Below are 19060 nucleotides of genomic sequence, written 5' to 3'. Positions count from 1 at the left end.
GGGTTGGTCAAATGCTATTTATGTTGAGAGGGCATACAAATGCAGTAAGTTCATCGGAGCACATTCAGTGGAAGTACTTGAAAAACAAGCACAGGAATGCAACATTGCAGAGATTAGACAGGGGATGGAGCTGAGCAGACAGTGTGGGATTATATTAAGTTAGAGACTGTTTGTATGACTTGTTTCGATCAAACTATTGTTCTCACTTGTGTTATTTGTGTAATGTTTCAGTCGATGTAGCCTTCGACCTTCATCAGGCATGTTGGTCGCCATCTTGGAAAAGAAAAGAGAAAAGTTACTGGCTCTATAAATGGTTTCGTATTCTTGGAGTTTTTTGGGGTTTTTTTTTCGACATGGTGTTGTATGTGTAAAAAAAAAAAAAAAATTGGGTTGCTAAAGGGAGATAACTCTAAAAAAAAAGTTTGACATATCGAAGACTATATCAACTGAAATGCTACACAAATAAAACTCGAGAGGAGAACAACAATTCAATCAAAACAAGTAATATAAACAATCAGCTCTCATCTAAAAAATTCAGAACTGTAATAATATATTTATTGCTTATTTATGTTTCAGGATGGGTAGTTTAAGTAGTTTATATTTATCAACCATATTGTCAGTGGATTGTTAAAACTTGAAGCAAAACTTAATTCAGTTTAATTGCTTAATTGTTGGTCCTGGGTACATTATTAGTATTTATTTTTCTTTGTAAACTTTGCATTCAAGGAATGTATCTACTCTCCAAAACTTTTTTTCTAAATTAGATACAAAAAATTTAGGAAAAAAAAGTGCTCTACATCAAATCCTGAGATATCTTAATACATTTTTAAAGCGATCAGTGCGTGCATATAAGTGTCAATAATAGGTAAAATCCTAAACCGTTGAACTAAACACGAATTATGGAATATATATTCTAAGCAACAAGGTAACTAACGTGGAAACAATTTTTTTTTTGTTAACTTTACCATTCAGCTGGTTACCAATGAGGTAAAGGGAGGTAACTAATAAAGTTTGACAGGTCGAAGAGTACATCAATTAAAACGTTGTACAAATAACACTCAAGATGAGAACAATAGTCCGATCAAAACAATATAAACAATCAGCCCTCATCTCAAAAATTCAGAATTGTAATTAGAGACGTGTTTTGCATCTCATACAAGTGAAAAAGAGAGAAGAGACGAACGAGTTGCACACAAACCCAGATATGACAGCGATACTTCATGCATGGGTGAATATTGCGATTACTTACTCGACAAGCCAGCACGCTGAGGACCCTCTCATGAAGGTTCATGATGGGGTTGTTTGCACCTTTGTAATGGTTAACGTCCTGAAAAAGAAATGACAAAATTATTTGGAAAAAAAAAATATATATATATATATAGTTTTCAAGTAATATAATTATACTAGGAGGGAGGGGGAGGGTTAAAAAAAAAAAGAAAAGCGAAACTGAAAACTAAGTTGTGTAGCAAAAAAAAAAAAAAAAAAAAAAAAAAAAGAAAAAAGAAAAAAAATACTGCGTGCTTGATAACTTGCAAAACTTAAGTTCATAAGCAAACATGTTATCGATCGGACCATGACGACACAGATGTTAGGACGTTACAAATTTAGCATTTTAAGATGAAGCAACGAAATGACTGTTCGCGCATGCGTGATTAAGAAACAGCGTCAAAACCAAGAGTTTTACCTGACCCCCACCCCTTCAAACAAAAAAAAACTGACAAAAGAAAAATCCGATGCAGTGCGGATTCAAACAATTCATGAATGAATGGGGTGTCCATTCTGAGGTGGCACAGGACTTATGAAGAAGAACCTAAAGTCCTACCTAACTGATATTCCTGGTGAACCAAGTGCAAAAGAGATTCAGACAATTGCACTTAAGGGAACAGCGAGGATACTAAAAAGAGCTCTCGGTTGGTTTCAATAAAAAAGCGGGGCAATGTTGGCAGCTGGTTTGGCTGCCCCATATCCGGCGTTACAATCTTCAAAGGAAGAAAAAAAACAAAAAAAAAAACAAGCTGCACATACAGACCACTTGGAAATGGAAACGTATCACAGGACACTAAAGCCGATTTCTGCACAAAGAAGCTACCCTATATACGAAGCCTACTATTACCTTTCCCAAGAATGATATGTCCAACTCGTGCTGCAATCACTACTATAAAGGGGCGGATACGCTTTGGGTGAAGAATCCACAAAGACGACGTTACACATCAAAATTCAGATTAGGTCATATCATCAGTGATAAGTCGACAACCAATGGCATGCTCTAGAAGATCGACAACGGCTCTAGAAGATCTAACTGATTAGCTGATTATATACCTGCAGTTAAGAATGACCCGTTAAATTCCTATACTTCCTCCAACATTATAAGAGTTAGTTATATAGTAAGCATTTATAGGTGTTTAATTTCCCTTAATTTCTCATAATTGTTGTCGGCCTAGGAGTAACATCCTAGCAATTGGAGTCAAAGGTAATTTTGTAGCTGAGTTTGAATTATTCAACCAGTAGTAATTATTTTAACAGAGCATGTGGGGGTGCATGTGAAAATATCAACAGGAGCCGAAGGATAGCTGGCTAGCGAAAATATTAGCAGAAGCCATCAAAGCACATATGCAAATTAGCAATTGTGCACATGCTTGTGTCACGAGAAAAGGAAAGAAAACACTCCACGCGGTTGAGAGAAAAGCAACGTGCGAGCCAGCCAAGATGGACATGTGAAAGAAATTCGAAGGCAAGAAAATGCCGGCTGGCGCCAATGCAAAGTAGCAGTGACAGATTTTTAAGAAAAGAACGAGTGTGTGAAGAGACATTGGAAAAATAATGAAATGCGTTATTTTGAAAGTACCATAAATAAATACATTTTATTTGTACTTTTAAAAAATGCTGAGTCGGATTTATTTTTGTTTGTTTCTGCCATGTTCCAATTATTACTTCCTTCACATATAGGGTAGCTTCTTTGCGCAGAAATCGGCTTTAGTGTCCTGTGACACGTTTCCATTTCCAAGTGGTCTGTATGTGCAGCTTGGTCAGAACGGACACCCTATTCATCCATGAATTGTTTGAATCCGCACTGCATCGGATTTTCTTTTGTCAGGTTTTGTTTTGTTTGAAGGGGTGGGGTGGGGGTGGGGGTAAGGTAAAACTCTTGGTTTTGACGCTGTTTCTTAATCACGCATGCGCGAACAGTCATTTTGTTGCTTCATCTTAAAATGCTAAATTTGTAACGTCCATGATTGCAAAAGCAACACTAGTGTCTGTAGGTGTAAAAATAATTATTATTTATAACTAGCAGGCTGCCCAGCATTGCCCAGCCATAAAATATGCATAAATATGTGTATTTCAATTAATGCAGAATTCTTATTTATAACAAATAGAAATACTGTAGGCATCCCTAAAAAAGAAAAAAAAGAAAAAGAAAAAAAAAACAAAGTAAGAAAATTTGTGCATGCAAACAGTTATAGGGTTTGTTTTTTAATGTTGGAAAGAAATAACTCCTCAAAAAGGTCCACTTTGGATTGGGTGTTAACTATACTGCAAGATTAACATTTCACACATTTCTTTCAATTGTAACTTGTAATTAAATTGATTTTAACCTTTTGGCAACAATTTGCGAATAATGTTAACCCAACATGTCATTGCTTCTTTTAACAAAAGCAACAAAAAAAAAAAAACGGACTCAAATATTTTTTAATGAGGGAAAAGAGGAAAGAAAGGAAGAATAAAAAAGGAAGAATAAAAAAGGAAGGGAGAACAGAATAAAAAAGGAAGGGAGAGGAAAAAATGGGGAGATAAGGAGGGACAAAAAGGAATGAAGAGGGGAGAAAGGAACGAACGAAGAAAAAAAAAAGTAGAACAGCTCTAAATTTATAATTGTTTTAAACTAAACAGACTTTTCTGGGAATTACAAATTTAATTTAATTTTACATTTTCTTTGTGTAAAAATAAAATTAAAGTAAAATTGTTTTCCGGGTTACAGCTGGGTCGGGTCAGGTCAGCTAGTATGAACTGAGATGGATTTAATTTTGGACAAATTGACCATATAGCCTCATTCCATGTTAAAACTCTAATGTGTAAATAAAACAAAGTAAAACTACTCATTCTTTCCAGGTGTCACCAATTCGACATCCAATACTTTTTATGTTTGTTCAAATAAGCGTTCCCTGGAGACATTATTGATCTTCAATAATCAGTCAACCAAACGTACGAGAGGTGCATACAAGTTGAGTTTAAAAAATTTTATTAGGTTAAATTTGGAGATGCTATTGTTATTTTGATAAGATTTATGAGAGCGGGTAGGAGGGGGCTAAAATTAACTCTCCCTAGAATACTTTTATTGAATGAACGGATTCATAAATATTTTTAAAGGAGGAAAAAGAGGAAGTAAAGGGAGAATAAAAAAGGAAGGGAGAGGAAAAAATGGAGAGAGGAGGGGAAAAAAGGAACAGAGAGGGGGGGAGACAAAGGGGGAGAACGAAGATGGGGGGAATGAAGGGGGGAAGAACAAAGATGGGAGGGGGAGAACGAAGGGGGGGAAGAACGAAGATGAGGGGGAGAGAACGAAGAAGGGGGGGGAGGACGAAGGGGGGGAGGAAGAGGGGGGGGAAGGAACGAAGAGGGGGGAAGGTCATATCCAGGACCAGTAGTTTAAGAGTTTATCGATTAAATATTTTCAGCCATACGCACGTACATACATCCATTTGTTTTATTTATATAGAAATACAAAAATAGCAACGATCGGAAATATTTGCTTTTTTTACAAACCTGATCCGTGTGCAGTCCAACAATTACAAAATCACCTTCAGCTGCGGCTTTTTCGAGAAAATCACAGTGGCCAACATGTACACAAAAGTTAAAGAAAAACGAAAAAAAAAAAAAAAAAAAAAAAAATCAGAAATAACTATTTTACTTACTGGGAAAAAACAACAGTTTAAAAAAAAAAAAAAAAAAAAAAAAAAAGCAAAGGTGCTTCTAATAGTATTAGAATGAAAAGAAAAACAAAAACATTAAGAAAAATCCTTCTTTTCAATCCCCTAATTCATACCAACTCCTCTTAACTTAAACTATCATTATTTTCACGCCAAGTGCTCATCTGAGCTCCAATTTATGGTTCTCCATTGCCAAACTATCACAAAAAAAAACACTTGTCTATCTGAAACCACTATCAATAATTTCCCTCACTCTTTATCTGTGCCTAAACCTAAGCGTAGATTCCATGAACAAAGATTCGTTCTTAGAAGCAGAGTTAGGAGTTAGAAGAGAGACAACTCCGCTTCTATATTCAAACTAATCCTTTGTGCTTACCTCATTTGATCACACAAAGACCTAGCATATGACTTTCAGTCACGTTTTCTGGCCAAATTTATTGCTTTTATACTTAAGTTTGAAAACCTATTTTGTTTATGCTCACCACATTCTTTTCTTGTTATTATTTCGAAGTTAACAAATATTTTAACTAAACATTCCTTTCTTTCAAAACATTCTCTCTGCATACCTTTTTCTACATAACAGTTAACAAAATAATAATGTTCATTATCTAATATTTTTAACTTTTAATAATAATAGTCAATTAACCTAAATTGACTATCAGCAAGGCAATTTGGTGTCGTCCGGCATAATCTAACACTTATCTATCATACAAAAATAAGTATAGTCACCAAAAATGAAAAATTATAGACATTTAAAAATAAAAATCAATTTTCGTTTTTTGACATTCTGCTATTCATTATTACTCGGTTAAATGACAGACTGACTTATCTATCCTTGTTTTACACCGGATAAGGACAGCTGATAACAAAACCATCATATTTGATGAACATATTCTGCGGTTGTGTAGTTTATAAAAAAAAAATTAAAAAAAATAAAAAATTTAAAAACACTCCCAGACAATGCTGGCTAAGGACAGCTAGTAGATTACAAGACTAGCATTACATTTGATGACTGCATTGGTTGATCGCAGAGAAAGGATATGAAAGAGATCAAAGGCGCCAGCCACGTAGACAATTCGGTCACCAGGAGATGGTTCTTTGCCTTCTGCAAATTGGATTATTTTTTTTGTTGTCGGCAAAAACTGGGAAACTCCAGTCCAAGGGCTTCGTGTGCTGTGATCCTAAAGAACAAAAAAAAAATTTATTGTCAAAATTAGCAACATATTACATTATTACATAAAACATTTAAGCAATCCGTCATTACTGGAGTTACCTCCCTTACTATCGTAAGAACTCTGCTGCTTATTATTTAAGTAAAACTTACAATTTGGTTCTAGTCAGATAACGTCTTCCGTAATTTCCTGCAGAGCTCTACCAGAAGTGGTGACAAGGCAAATCAGTCCCTTTGGTTTTTTTTTTTTTTTTTTTTTTTTTGATATTCAGTATTATTATTTTGAAGCGATTTATTGAAATAAAATATAAAAAAGGACATTATTGAAAAGTATACAATAAAAATTTTAATTTTACAGATAAAAATAGATAGAAAATCTATTATATATATAAAAGCGAAAATGTATGTGTGTATGTATGTACGCTTTTCCTCAATGTCCACAAAAGGCTTCTTTCAGAGAAGCGCTTGCTCGGTTCGCAACTTCTTAAAACTTTTTATATCATCTATAAATTATAATATCTCAGAGTTACCCACGGAGCTTGCCTGTCTATTTAATTTTATTGACTTTCAAACGTTAATTATTTCACATTTCCCGCATCGGCACGCGTTACATTCGGTTTTCGGTATAAAAAAAAAAAGCGAAACTCGACTCTAATAACAGGCCCAGAGCCAGTGAACGTTTGTCGACTTCGTCATATCAGACGGAGGAGCGGGTTTTTGAAAACAAACAAACCGATTTATTGACCTCATTAAAAACTGTCCCGCACAAAATTCTGACTGCTGAATACCTATCGCCGTCACGTCAATCAAAAACGAGCACCTGTTTTTTTTGTTTCTTTTTCACACTTTACTATTTTCCAACTGCGCGTCGTAAAAGCTTCTTTTTTTTTCACGGGCACCTGTTTTTTTTTCACACACACACCTACAAACACCCGGGCAATGCCGGGTACCCCTCGCTAGTATATATATAAAAGTGAAAGTGTCTGTGTGTGTGTACATTTCCCTACACAATAACTCTGTCAATTTTTAATCTACAGACTCGAAATTTGATATATAGGTTACTGAGATTTGGGAAAATCGATGTGATCGGTTTTTGGCCAGAGATTTGGCGATTAAATGGTCAAAGTTCAACGATTTGACCTTTGAGAACTCTACCAAACTCCAACAATTTTGGGTCTACGCACTTGAAATTTTAGATATAGGTTCCTTGGACATGGATCTAACTTAACTTAATTTGAGCCCAAAACAATAAATTTTAAGGGGTCATAATAGGGGTCAAAGTTAACATATTGACCTCTGTGGTCTCTTCCAAATTACTCAGACAATTTCTGGTCTAAATATTTGAAATTTTACATAAAGGGTATTCAGTAATAGGGCAAGCTTTTCCATTAGTTTGGGTCGAAAATTTTTAGTTACCAATATATAAATGTATGTATGTTTGTTTGTATGTCTGCCTTAAACTTTCAATAAAGGCGACGGATTTTACCAAGATCAGTATCGTTTTAAAGTTCGACCTTTCATACGACAAATATTGAAAAATTGGCTAAAAACATTAATATCTTCCCCTTCAACGAGGCACTTTTCTACAGGGGGGGGCGCACTTTTTTCGCCAATATTTTTTAAAGTTATGCTCTCCTTGAGATTGTCTAGCCTTAATTTAAAAAAAATGTCGCTTTCGGTTTGGCGGTGGTCGTAACAGCATAAACGTTAGGTTTTACCCCGTTCTTTTCCTCCTTTGTGGTACAGGTTCGAGCCTGCCTTCCTACTACCACTTTTTTTTTTTTTTTTTTTTCTCAACATACACATCCAAACATCCGGGCAACGCCAGGCGCCCATGCTAGTAAATTTATAAAATCAATAGGTTTTTCTAGGATACAATGTAGACTACAATGAATTGTGGGTTAAATCACTGTGGGGAGGCATGTGAAGCTTCCTCCCAGTGTACCACGGTTGGTCTCCGACTAGAGCAGACAATCGATTGACTTGATTGATGAATGGACGATTTGAACCATTTTGATGACAATAAAAGTATTGGAAGTGTGGCACATTCGTTAATCCTCATTCAATCCTAAGCAACGTCGGGTCTGCATATTAATTCTGATTTACTAATTCAACGCTATGTCATTGGATGTTACACTGATCATCTTATATCACATGACCTAAATTTTCTGAGTCCAAAAAATTTGGATCTCTTTCTGTACACTAGCGCTGGAAAAAAATTTTTTTTTTAATCCTGTCTTGTTACTTTCTAGGCATATCACCACCTTCTGAAATGACCCTTTCAAAAGGTCAAAATAGCAATGACCTCTTACCTGGCTAATGGCACCAACTGTATCTTTATTAATTTTCTCTGGACCAAGATGATGTGTACGCGTCATCAGCAACATTCTGTTCAAAGTAGAAAAATAAACAATCAATAACAAACAATCAATAACAAACAATCAATAAACAGCTGTGATGGGCTATGCCAGTTGACTGATGGTCATTTAGATTTGGCTGTTTTACGCCATATCTTTTGAATAAGATAAATATTTACACAATTTGTTTTATAAATATTTGTATAGCTATTTTTTTTTTCAAAAGAATCCACAAATACAAATCTGGGCTATATTTGCAGTCGGATTTCTAAAATTAAATGTATAAACTTTGTGGAAGTCCAACTTGTATTCTTATGAGCTGAGATTTTTTTTTTTTTTTCACCGACTTGTTACAAAGTAAATGTCTTTGAATGTGGGTTTCAGTTTGGAAGGAATCTACTGTCTTTAATTACTTTGTTATTCTAATAGCGATATAACCAAACCTCTTTTGAATAAGTTAAATATTTACACAATTTGTCTTATAAATATTTGTATAGCTATTTTTTTCAAAAACATTCATATAAATACAAAACTGGGCTATATTTGCGGCTGAATTTACTTAAACACCTATGACAGACACTGCTTTCTTAAAGTCTCACACTGTCAATATCTGCAATAGAGAGATGAAAGGTTCGGGTTATGAATGCATAAGTTCAATCATTAGAACAATGCAATTTACAATCAAGTTGGGTGGAATAAAATTAAGATATAATTTTTGGAACGTCCTTGTAGAAAGTGCAGGGTGACTCCGCAAATAATTTTATGTGTCAATCTAAATTCACCTTCAGAAAATATAGGCCACCATAATGTTCACAATCTAATTAGTCTCACTCTGTCAACCAAGCATCCATCCCCTGTCCTATCGCCGTAATGTTACATCTCAGTGCTTGTTTTACAAGTACTTTAATGGAATGTGCCGAGACGAACTTGTAGAACTGGTGCCCATCGCAACATAAATACCTTGAGAAACAACCAAATTTCACGCCTATATTATAAAGGACCCCAGATACCAGAGAGCCTACTACTCTAAAATTGTCTTACCTCAAACTGTTAGATATTGGCATTCCCAGACTGTACCAACACAGACATTTAAATATGATATGAACAGACATCTCGCTGCTCAGCACCCTACTTAGAGTATCCCTATGTAGATGGTCTATAATTAAGTGTTGGATAGGTGACGGGCAACGCCGGAAAATGTCGGGTGTAGACACACACACACACACAATGCAGAGATCAGCCGATTGTTGAGCAATCACGTCAACCCTCATTCTGATCGAAAGTTGGGGGTGATTGAAAATAAACTAAAACCGAAAACAATGGGACGTCCTACATTCTAACCTGGATTGGAATTATGTAAAATGCAAAAGAAAAGAACAATTGAATTCCGATTTATGAAATGTAAATAAAAGGTTGATAACAAAGACCAACAGAGAGTTGATAGCGATTGAGCAGTGAAGACATTTCTGTACTGCCTCTCACACCGCAATACCGACCACTCATCACTTAACTGCTGTCTAGTCGATAGTCTATTATCTAAAGGGCAAATGTCTGCATGTGTGTGTGTTTGTATGTCTCTCTAAAAATTTCGAAATCCAATTCAAAATGATGAGAATGATTCAGGATAGAGACTGATGCATAATATGTGAAATTTAGGACAAAATATTCATTTTTTTTCTACCTTCACAATCGCAGAATCTTATGGGAGGGTTATGCCCCTTTCTAAATGATTTCAACACTTGCACATGCGTGAACTGTTCACCTCTTGGATAAGTTAAGTACATAAATTTGCAACGTCATGGTATTTAAATAGGGTTAAAAGATTTTTAAATGTTTTTTTTTTGGTTTTGTACTTTGTATTAAAACAAAAATCATTTTTACTTATTTAAAGTTTTTTTTTTTTTTATAATTAAAATTTTTTTTTTTTTTAATATTTATTTATTTATTTATTTTATTTTATTTTCGGTGGTTGATTTAAAGATCAGATTACTATTAAATCAATCACAAATATTTTTTTTTTTAAAATCGTTACCACTTAATACTTTTTTTTTTCTCGCTCATATGCCCCAATCCTGAATTCATAGCATTGGGCTGTTTTTTTTTTTTTTCCAAACCAATATAAATAATCACACAATAAAATATAATTAGATTAAAACAAAAATCATTTAACAAGTGTAGTCAAATGTAACTTCATTTTTTTTTTTTTTTTATATGACCAGGGCAATGCTGGGTACCCCTGCTAATTGTAAATAAAGCTAAGTTTATATTATTTTTAATTGGAATTCATTGAGATGAGTATTATTTATTAATTTTATTCATTGCAGACTATTATCCTCATCTTTTTCTTAGTTGTTTCATGACGTTTCGGCCAACTATTCCTCTGGCCTTTGTCAGGTGGTAACCGCAACAGATAGAAACTCTGAATCTCCTGACTGCATTCACTGCAATTACTGCCTTCCATAGTTGTTGTCGTCTCACCACGTTTTGGCCAAGTAAGCCTCTGGCTGGCTTTGGATAGGATTGAAAACGCTATCTTCAGACAATTCTCACCTGGAACTGTAGAGATTCAACGTCTATCAACTGTGCCTTCGGGGCCATGTTGGCTTGTTTGTATTCTTGTTTTAGTTGAACCACGTACCCATAGGCTGAGTAAGTTCTTGTGTGTGTCACAAGAGAGAAGTTGGAGGCGACAGCTCCGTTCCACGTGGAGTTGTTGTTAGTTCAAGATCTGGGAAGAAAGAGAGCACGTTGTCGGCTTAACCTTTTATAAACTCAGTCACGTGACTGGGAGCTGGATTCTGAGTGGACATGCCAGGAAGGAAGTGTATTAAAAAATCTCCAGCCGCAAGAATTCACTCCTGGTTTTGTTTGATGCAAATCTGTCTGATACAAAAACTTTTAACTATTGTGTAAATAGATTCTTTTAACTTATTCATATGAATGAAATCATAAATCATAAAAACGATCTATAATCAATATTGCCAAATTACTTTTTTTTATTCTTCTTTAATCATTTTTTCTTTTCATTTAGACGTAAAAATTTGTTCAGATGTTGATTTGACAGTCTACTCTACAGACACACAAGTCTAGTGTGAACACTTCACTGCTCAACTCCCTACATATTGTCTGTCAAATTGGTCCCAAATAGTAGCCACTGTGAAAAATTTCCCCCACTCTATATCTGTGCCTAAATCAAAACGTGGATTCCATGAACAAAGCTTCTTTCTTAGAACTGCACGCCTGTGGAACTCTGTTCCATCTGCCTGATTCCCTCCGGACTACAACTTGGTTGTCTTCAAGTCCAATGTTAACAAATTTCTAATGAACCGCCCCCTTAAGTAAACATTTCAGCAAATCTCCTCACTAACGTGATGTACTTGCAATAACCCTTATCCCTGAGTGGCTTCCGGGCCTTGATAAGTGGTGATCACTGTGTAAAAAAAAAAGCCCCTTACACCGAAGTGGTACTGCACCTTGTTTGGGACAGAAATAACAAATAAAGGGGCAAACAGTACCTAGTTAGCACATTTATTTCTAAGAGATTTTTATATCTGCTAGAAAAAAAAAAGATATGAAAATAAAAAAGAAAAAAGTCGCTCGACAAGGACCTGTTGGGCTGCAAACTAGTTTCATATCTTTAAGGAAAATAAAAGTTTATTTTAAAAGAAAAGAAAGAGTGCATATCGTTTTTATTTTTAAATTTCAAAAAATTAAAAGTAAAAAAATAAAAATCTAAAATAAAATTTTAAAATTTTTTAATAGAATCATTTTTTTTTTTAATTTAAAAAATTAAAATTAAAAAAAATAAATAAAAACTTAAAATAAGTTTTTAAAAATAATTAAAAAAATTTTTAAATAAATATTTTACATTTTTTTAAATAAAAATTTAACAAGATTTAGATAAACAATTTTTAAAAAGTAAAATTATGGATAAACAAAAATTTAAAAATGTGAAAATAAACAAAATATTTACAAAATAAATTTAAAAAATTAACACAAACTTAAACATTTGGAGGAAATAACTAAAAATTTGAAAAATAATTTAAAAAATTTCAATAATAATTCGAAATTGTTAAAAATAAAAGTATAATTTTTTAATTAAAATAGTTTTTAATAATTGTAAAGTTAAAAATTAATAATCTAAAAAATCATCAATCTAAAAGATTAATCCAACAAAAAATTTAAGAATGCAAAAAAATTTTTAAAATACAAAAATTTTTTTAAAAAATACAAAATTTTTTAAGAATACAAAAAAAATTTTAACTAAAAAATGTAAAAAAAAAGTAAAAATCTAAAAAAATTAAAATCTAAAAAAATTTTTAATCTAAAAAGATTTTAAATCTAAAAATAAAATTTAAATCTAGAAAAATATTTAATTTTTAAAAATTTAAATTTGAAATAAAACAAATTTAAATAATTTTAAAAGTTAAAAATAATTTTCAATAAAAAAAAAAAAATTACTCTAACATTTTTATAATCTAATTTTTCAAGAAACTTTGGAAGACCTATTGAAAATCATGGCCTTTTGAATTCCAGGGATCCACTCCATCAGTCAATCTTTTTCAGACTATTTGAAAAATCTGAGAAAAAACCCAAAACAAATAAAACTTACCTTCCAACTATATCCGTGGTAGATACACCTTCTGTCCGTCGACATTCCCTAGTGTGAAGAGAAACGAAATATGCAGTTAGTGATAAGGAATCTATTATAATAATTGTAATTCAATCCCTTTGTATTTTCAGTTCAATCAAAATAATACCCTTTTTTCTTTTTTTTTTTTTTTTTTTTACTGTTGGATCACTGGTTATCAAAATCTAGGGGCCACATCAGTTGGATTATAATTGCCATCATGAGAGGATTGAAAACAAAGAGTTGAATGGGCAAAATGTTAAGATTTGATTATCCAAGAGAATGACTCAACTTTAGATCAGACTTGAAGGAGAGGAGGAGTTTGGTTTTATGGAAAAATCAACCACAGTGGGTCATTTTATTATAACTATGGTTTATTCTTGAAAAGTTTGTTTTCAAAAGTAAAATGTTGTCAATTTCTGAGTATATTAAGAAAGTTGGTTTTAATTTTTAAATCGAAAAAGTAGGCTTTTAATATCAATGTCAGATTGAGAAATAACTCCACTTCATATATATATATATATATATATATATATATAATATATATATATAAATTTTGATATTAAATCATATGAATCCAAAGATTCTATTGTTGGCATTGGTTTCCCTGATAATTTTCTAGTCAAAATTCTTTCTAGAAAGACATTGAGTACTACAGGAAGAACCACAAGGAGGTTACTAACATCCCAAGTTAAAATGATTTCTGTGGAACAAACTGGATTGGAACTTGAGATATCCAAGTCATCAGTCCATGTCGTTAACCACTTGGCCAACATCACCTCCAACTACTACTTCTACTACTACTCAATTAATTAGTTATTACTTTTTCTGGCGACTGTAGCATAATCCATACATCCATTATATTCAGTTTTAATGATGTTAATTTTTGCACAATTAAAACTAATATTTTCTTCCAATTTATTAACTGTCATTTGAGATTTTCATTGGCTTGTATTGTCGTCTGGTCAAGTGATTTTCATTGTCCGAGTGTTACATCATATTCAGCGATTTAGGAAAACTATCGAAATATTCCAAGGCAAATTCCCACGGAAAACGGATTATTCTCTGCATAAACACCAAATATAAAATAAGAACCCACTTATATCGGCTATCTTCCGTCACTAGCAAGTGTAAGTACACAGTATTATGGAAGTGAAATCCAGCCAGTGAGAGTTGGGGACATGCATTGCATGGAGAGAACCGATATGAAAATGATACGATGGATGTGTGATGCGAGTCTAAAGGACAGGCTTAGATCTGATGACCTCAGAGGAAGAATAACCCTGAACAGTAAAGGGATATGCGTGAAGTGTGAGGAACTTCAATGGTGATACTGAAAGAATTAACAAGAGTTCTTGGGTCAATGGATGTGAAACAGTTACGGTAACAAGTTCAGTTCATGGGAATGCCAAGTAAAAAAAAAAAAACATAGAAGTTATAAAAATGGACTTGAAAGAAAGAAGGATAAAGACCTGGCCAGAGATACTTTAGTTTGGAAATCAATTTCTTCAAGCGGTGTAATACATGAAAGCATGTAAAGGTTGGTTTGGCCATTTTGTTTTACGGCCTATCAACCTTTTTCAGGTTATTTAATGCTGAATCCAGTTGTTTTGGAAACAGTTTTTGTGCTTGAAGTTCTTTTATATCTTTAAATATTTATTTGTAGAGTTTGGTTTGGTTGTTTTATTTTATGGCATATCAACCCTTTTTGGGTTATTTAATGCCAAATTAAGTTATTTTAGAAACAGTATTCATGTTGCACAGAGTTATTTTGTAGAAAGTTTTTATTCTTCAAGCTCTTTGTATCTTCAAGCGCTAGTTTGTAGAGTTTGGTTTGGTTGTTTTATAATGGATTTTATCATTCGTCATCACATCCAGTTGTGATCATATTCGCCCTTCGTTTCACAAATGCTGTGGCGATACACAACCACCCACACACTGGGAAATGACCAGTCAGTTTCCCGCACACTGAAAACACAATTCGGCGAGTAAGTCTATTAGGTACTGTCGGAAGGTCACTGCAACGCCACGATAACAATTTTCCGTTCTCCTCTTGGACATGTAATCCCAATACATGTGAGCCCAGTCTCAACTGTTCTGGGGTCTTGCTTTCCAGGCCAAACTTCTCCAAATGTTCCTTTACACGAGTTGCTAAACATATGCTTTCATTCACAAAAATGTCATCAATATATAAGGATGTAGCCTCATTTATATTCCTATCCTGACTAAGGACGGTATTAACAAAGACCCGCATTATTAGAGGGGCAACGTTCAGCCCGAATCCGAGGCGGGTGAGACGATATCGCTGTCCCTTAGTTTTTACTGTTTGGAACGGCCACAGAGATTTGTCAACATGCACTTGCAAATAGGCTCGGCGTAAATCCAGCACTGAAACGTTTGGTCCTTGTTGTTGCCATTCCCTCAATTTTTGTAAGCAAACATCCGTGTTGGCAGAATGCACATCCACATACTCATTTAGCTCCCGATAATCCATAACAAGACGCACTTTCTGTTTATTCGCCTGCACAACAGCCATGAGAGAGATTAGACCTTTCCTCGGGATATGGCAGTAACCAACCATTATCAATCCACACCTGCAATTCCCGATCGTATTCATCACGAATCGGTGTTGGCGCTGGATACTCTGCAAGTCTATTTCTCAATGTAAGTGGAGGTTGGCCGCCAGCCCACTTCCAACAATGTAGTCCACTTCTGAGTATCTTGGTCATATTTGGCAGAGAAGTCAGGCTTGGTAATAGTAATAGCAGCAAAATTGGCTTTGCCAAAATGTGGAAAGGTCACCTCTCCTGCGCTAGACACAGCTACTCCTCTCAGTCGCTTGATTGCATCCAGTCCAAGCAATAAATCAAATCCCAGTAAGTATCCATCCACAACTAGGACTTCTATGCTAATGCTCTGTGTTGCATCAAGGTCAACCTGCACCATTCCTACTCCACAGCAGCTTAGTGTACTTCCATCTGCTGTGAGCTCTGGGGTTACTCCGACATCTCCTGTTGCACTATCCAACAGGCAATTGCTTGCCCTATGATTCAGTCCATTACACTTGTAACACCTCCGTGAAGTATCTGTTTCCTTGGGGTTAACTGGTGTCGATCGTGCAGCTAATGCAGCTTACTCTAGGACTGTCGGGTTAGTCATTAAATAGCACGAGCGCGCGCCAGCACATGAGATAGATCCAAGTTATCCATCTGGGATGATGCCCGCAACAAGTTTTCCGCATGTTCCGGCAAACCAGTAATAAATGCACATTGCAGGCATTGATCCGATACGCCGGCAAACAGGACTGCTAGCCTGCGCAGCTCTGCCAAAAAGACATTGACTGTTTCACCTGGTTGGAGATTGGAGACGACAAGCTGTGAACTGCTTCCATGCATCAAACAGATCCAAAGCAAACGTTGTGTACAGGGTTTAGGGTTAGGGTTTCTTTATACACCCAAAATCGGCTCGCTTTTCCTCACTTAATTGCTGGTACAATGCATAGGCGCTGCCTAACAAACGCATTAGAATTACACATTCAATGCGCTTTACGCCACTTAGCTGGCGTACATTAGTTCAGCTTTTTCCAACCACTCCACTATTGACTGTCCAGATTCACTGCCATCAAATATAGGTATAAGTTTTGGATCGAAAGCCATAATAGCTTTCTCCTCCCTCGTGCTGCGACAAGCTAAGTAATTTGTGTTAAGCGATATACACGTCAGAAATTCGTTTCAAAGTTGAACGAATCAGTTCTTTCGCTTTCGACTTCTTTCTTCTCGCAAATGTCGCAGTCTTCACAAGCAAGTTCTTTTCAAACGTCGACCGACCAAAAAAAAAAAAAAGAAAAAAAAAAGACTTACAATCTTTGTTTCGGCTTGCCTTTTATAGCCGTTGAATGAACCCAATTGTCGCGATAATGCAAGTATCGCTCACAAACCTTTTTCTTTGTAATCTAACGATCCCAGGTTCGCTCCCTGATGCAGGCACACGCAACTCATGCACTTTTGCGCATGCTCGTCACAAATGCCTCCTTGTAAGACATTCACAGCAAGAACTCTGCATAAATACCAAATATAAACAATAACCAAATAGAAACTTACTTATATCGGCCAGCATTCTTCACTAAATGGTACGTATCCGTGCCATCAGCAGTCGTCGTTATGTCATCTGCAAAATAAAACACGGAAAAATTATTTCAAGTGAATAGAAAACAAGTTGGGTTGCATGCTGAGAAGCAAATGTCTTTGTGTTCTGAATAAATCTACAGACCTCCTTTTCACTGATGCTGTAATTTGCACCACTTAACTTCATTGTGTTCTTTCAGCTCCAAATATCAGAAACATCACTCATCGCATATGAGGATGAAAGGACAAAATAAGGAAAATGAGAGTTTCTTTGAAGATATGTAAAGTCCCATGCCTATGCTGATAAACTAGACACAATAGACCACTTGGAAGACAAGATTTGATGTGTTATTGCTGAAACACAGCTTAATGAGTACAGCCTCTAAATTACACCATATCCACACGAGATGTGAGGTCATATGTCCTAAATGTTATTAAAATTATAAATGCAAAAAAATTGATCTTTGGAATGAACGACATTTGCATGAAAAGATTTTTGTGATTTATTTTTATTTAAAGTTCGCCACCTCTTAAACAAGACACCACTTTATTTATATATATATATGTGATACTATAAATATCCCCTCCCCAAAATGACAGGAAACAACCTGAGCATGTGTGGTCCTCCTCCATGAGTGAAAAATTTACTTTCACCATGACTAATGTTTGTGCAAATTTTTTTAAAAAATCCAAGGTGTGTTTATTGAGAAAAGTGCAAACAAACGAACGGGAGTGAATTACTAGGTCCAACCCCTCCTTTGTCAGTGGATCAATAAAAAGAGGAAATAAGTTTATCAACAGAACAAAATAGTAGGAAGTGGTTTACCAAGACACACAAAGACCGCCTAAAATAGAATGGTGTATTAAGGTGTAAAGGTAACAGATTGTAATTATAGTAATGAGAATCTAGTAGGTTCACGAGATAAATACGCAATTTACACAGGTAAGTTTAAGAAATTTTAGATTATACAGTTTTGATACAAATTAAATATTTGACAAGAAAGGAATTTACAAATGTTAATAAAACAATAACCAACTTTAGCTGATCTAAAACGTCAAAGATGACACAATTGGCAATTGTCTAAATAGAAAAAGGTCAAAGTTTTAGGAATAAAGTAAACAGTTGGTCATATAGCTAACAACGGGAATTGAAGGAGTTAGTCTGGAATAGAGGAGCAAACGACGGATGTTTAAACACGTACTTAAAGATAATCAGAGAGTTGGTTCTGGAAAACTAAGACAGTTATCAAATGTAGCCACAAGAAAACACAATCTGGTAGTGCAGGTTGAATTGGTTTCTTCTAAAGGAGGAAGTTCCATGGGAGCATGAAATCCACAAGTGGTCTGCAGTCGCATGTATATACCAGTCAGGAAAGATGACAATGTTAGGTTTTTGCAGCTCGTATAAGGAGGTGTTGACATCCTCCTACATACAGCACCTGGTATTCCTAAATGATCACTCACCTGGTACTGACCAGGTTCAATGGTGCTTAACTTCGATGATCTGATGAGAATCAGTGTGTCAACGTGATTATGCCATATATATATATTAATTTTATTTATATAGACAAATATTATGTAGTCCCTACAAATACAAATGCTAAAAAAAAAAAAAATTTCAATTCTCCCATTTGAGGACCAGACTTCTTCAGTGGAACACAAACATTATTACGTCACCTGACAAAGACTTGTGGTCCTGACCGACCACTTATCTGAAACATTAGCATGTTCAGTGTAGCAACTATGTAATATTTTTCTATATAAATAAAAATATAATACTTGGCTCTTTTTTATTGAGCACTCTTAATAACCTCATTTTAATTCACGAGTTTTCCTTCCTGAATACATTCAAC

General features: G+C 34.7%; 1 protein-coding gene and 1 pseudogene across 1 annotated transcript in view; both read right to left on the bottom strand.

Moving 5' to 3' along the window:
* The window catches only part of LOC145259788 (ethanolamine-phosphate cytidylyltransferase-like), a 90845-nt gene that overhangs the window by 11552 nt on the left and 60233 nt on the right, over nt 1-19060 (bottom strand). The window contains exons 6-11 of the mRNA XM_080117552.1: nt 17184-17250; nt 13066-13113; nt 8409-8484; nt 5969-6106; nt 4762-4839; nt 1250-1327 (exon numbers count right to left, since the gene is read on the bottom strand). Coding sequence (XP_079973678.1) covers nt 1250-1327; nt 4762-4839; nt 5969-6106; nt 8409-8484; nt 13066-13113; nt 17184-17250 — 485 coding nt within the window. The remainder of the gene's footprint in view (nt 1-1249; nt 1328-4761; nt 4840-5968; nt 6107-8408; nt 8485-13065; nt 13114-17183; nt 17251-19060) is intronic.
* Nucleotides 18635-18751, bottom strand: LOC145260173 (5S ribosomal RNA; annotated as a pseudogene).

Source organism: Euprymna scolopes, chromosome 35 (assembly GCF_053919585.1).
Source record: "Euprymna scolopes isolate OS-2025 chromosome 35, ASM5391958v1, whole genome shotgun sequence".
NCBI classification, from domain to species: domain Eukaryota; kingdom Metazoa; phylum Mollusca; class Cephalopoda; order Sepiida; family Sepiolidae; genus Euprymna; species Euprymna scolopes.
Note: the sequence above shows the minus strand (reverse complement) of the source record. Positions and strands in the feature narration are given on the sequence as shown.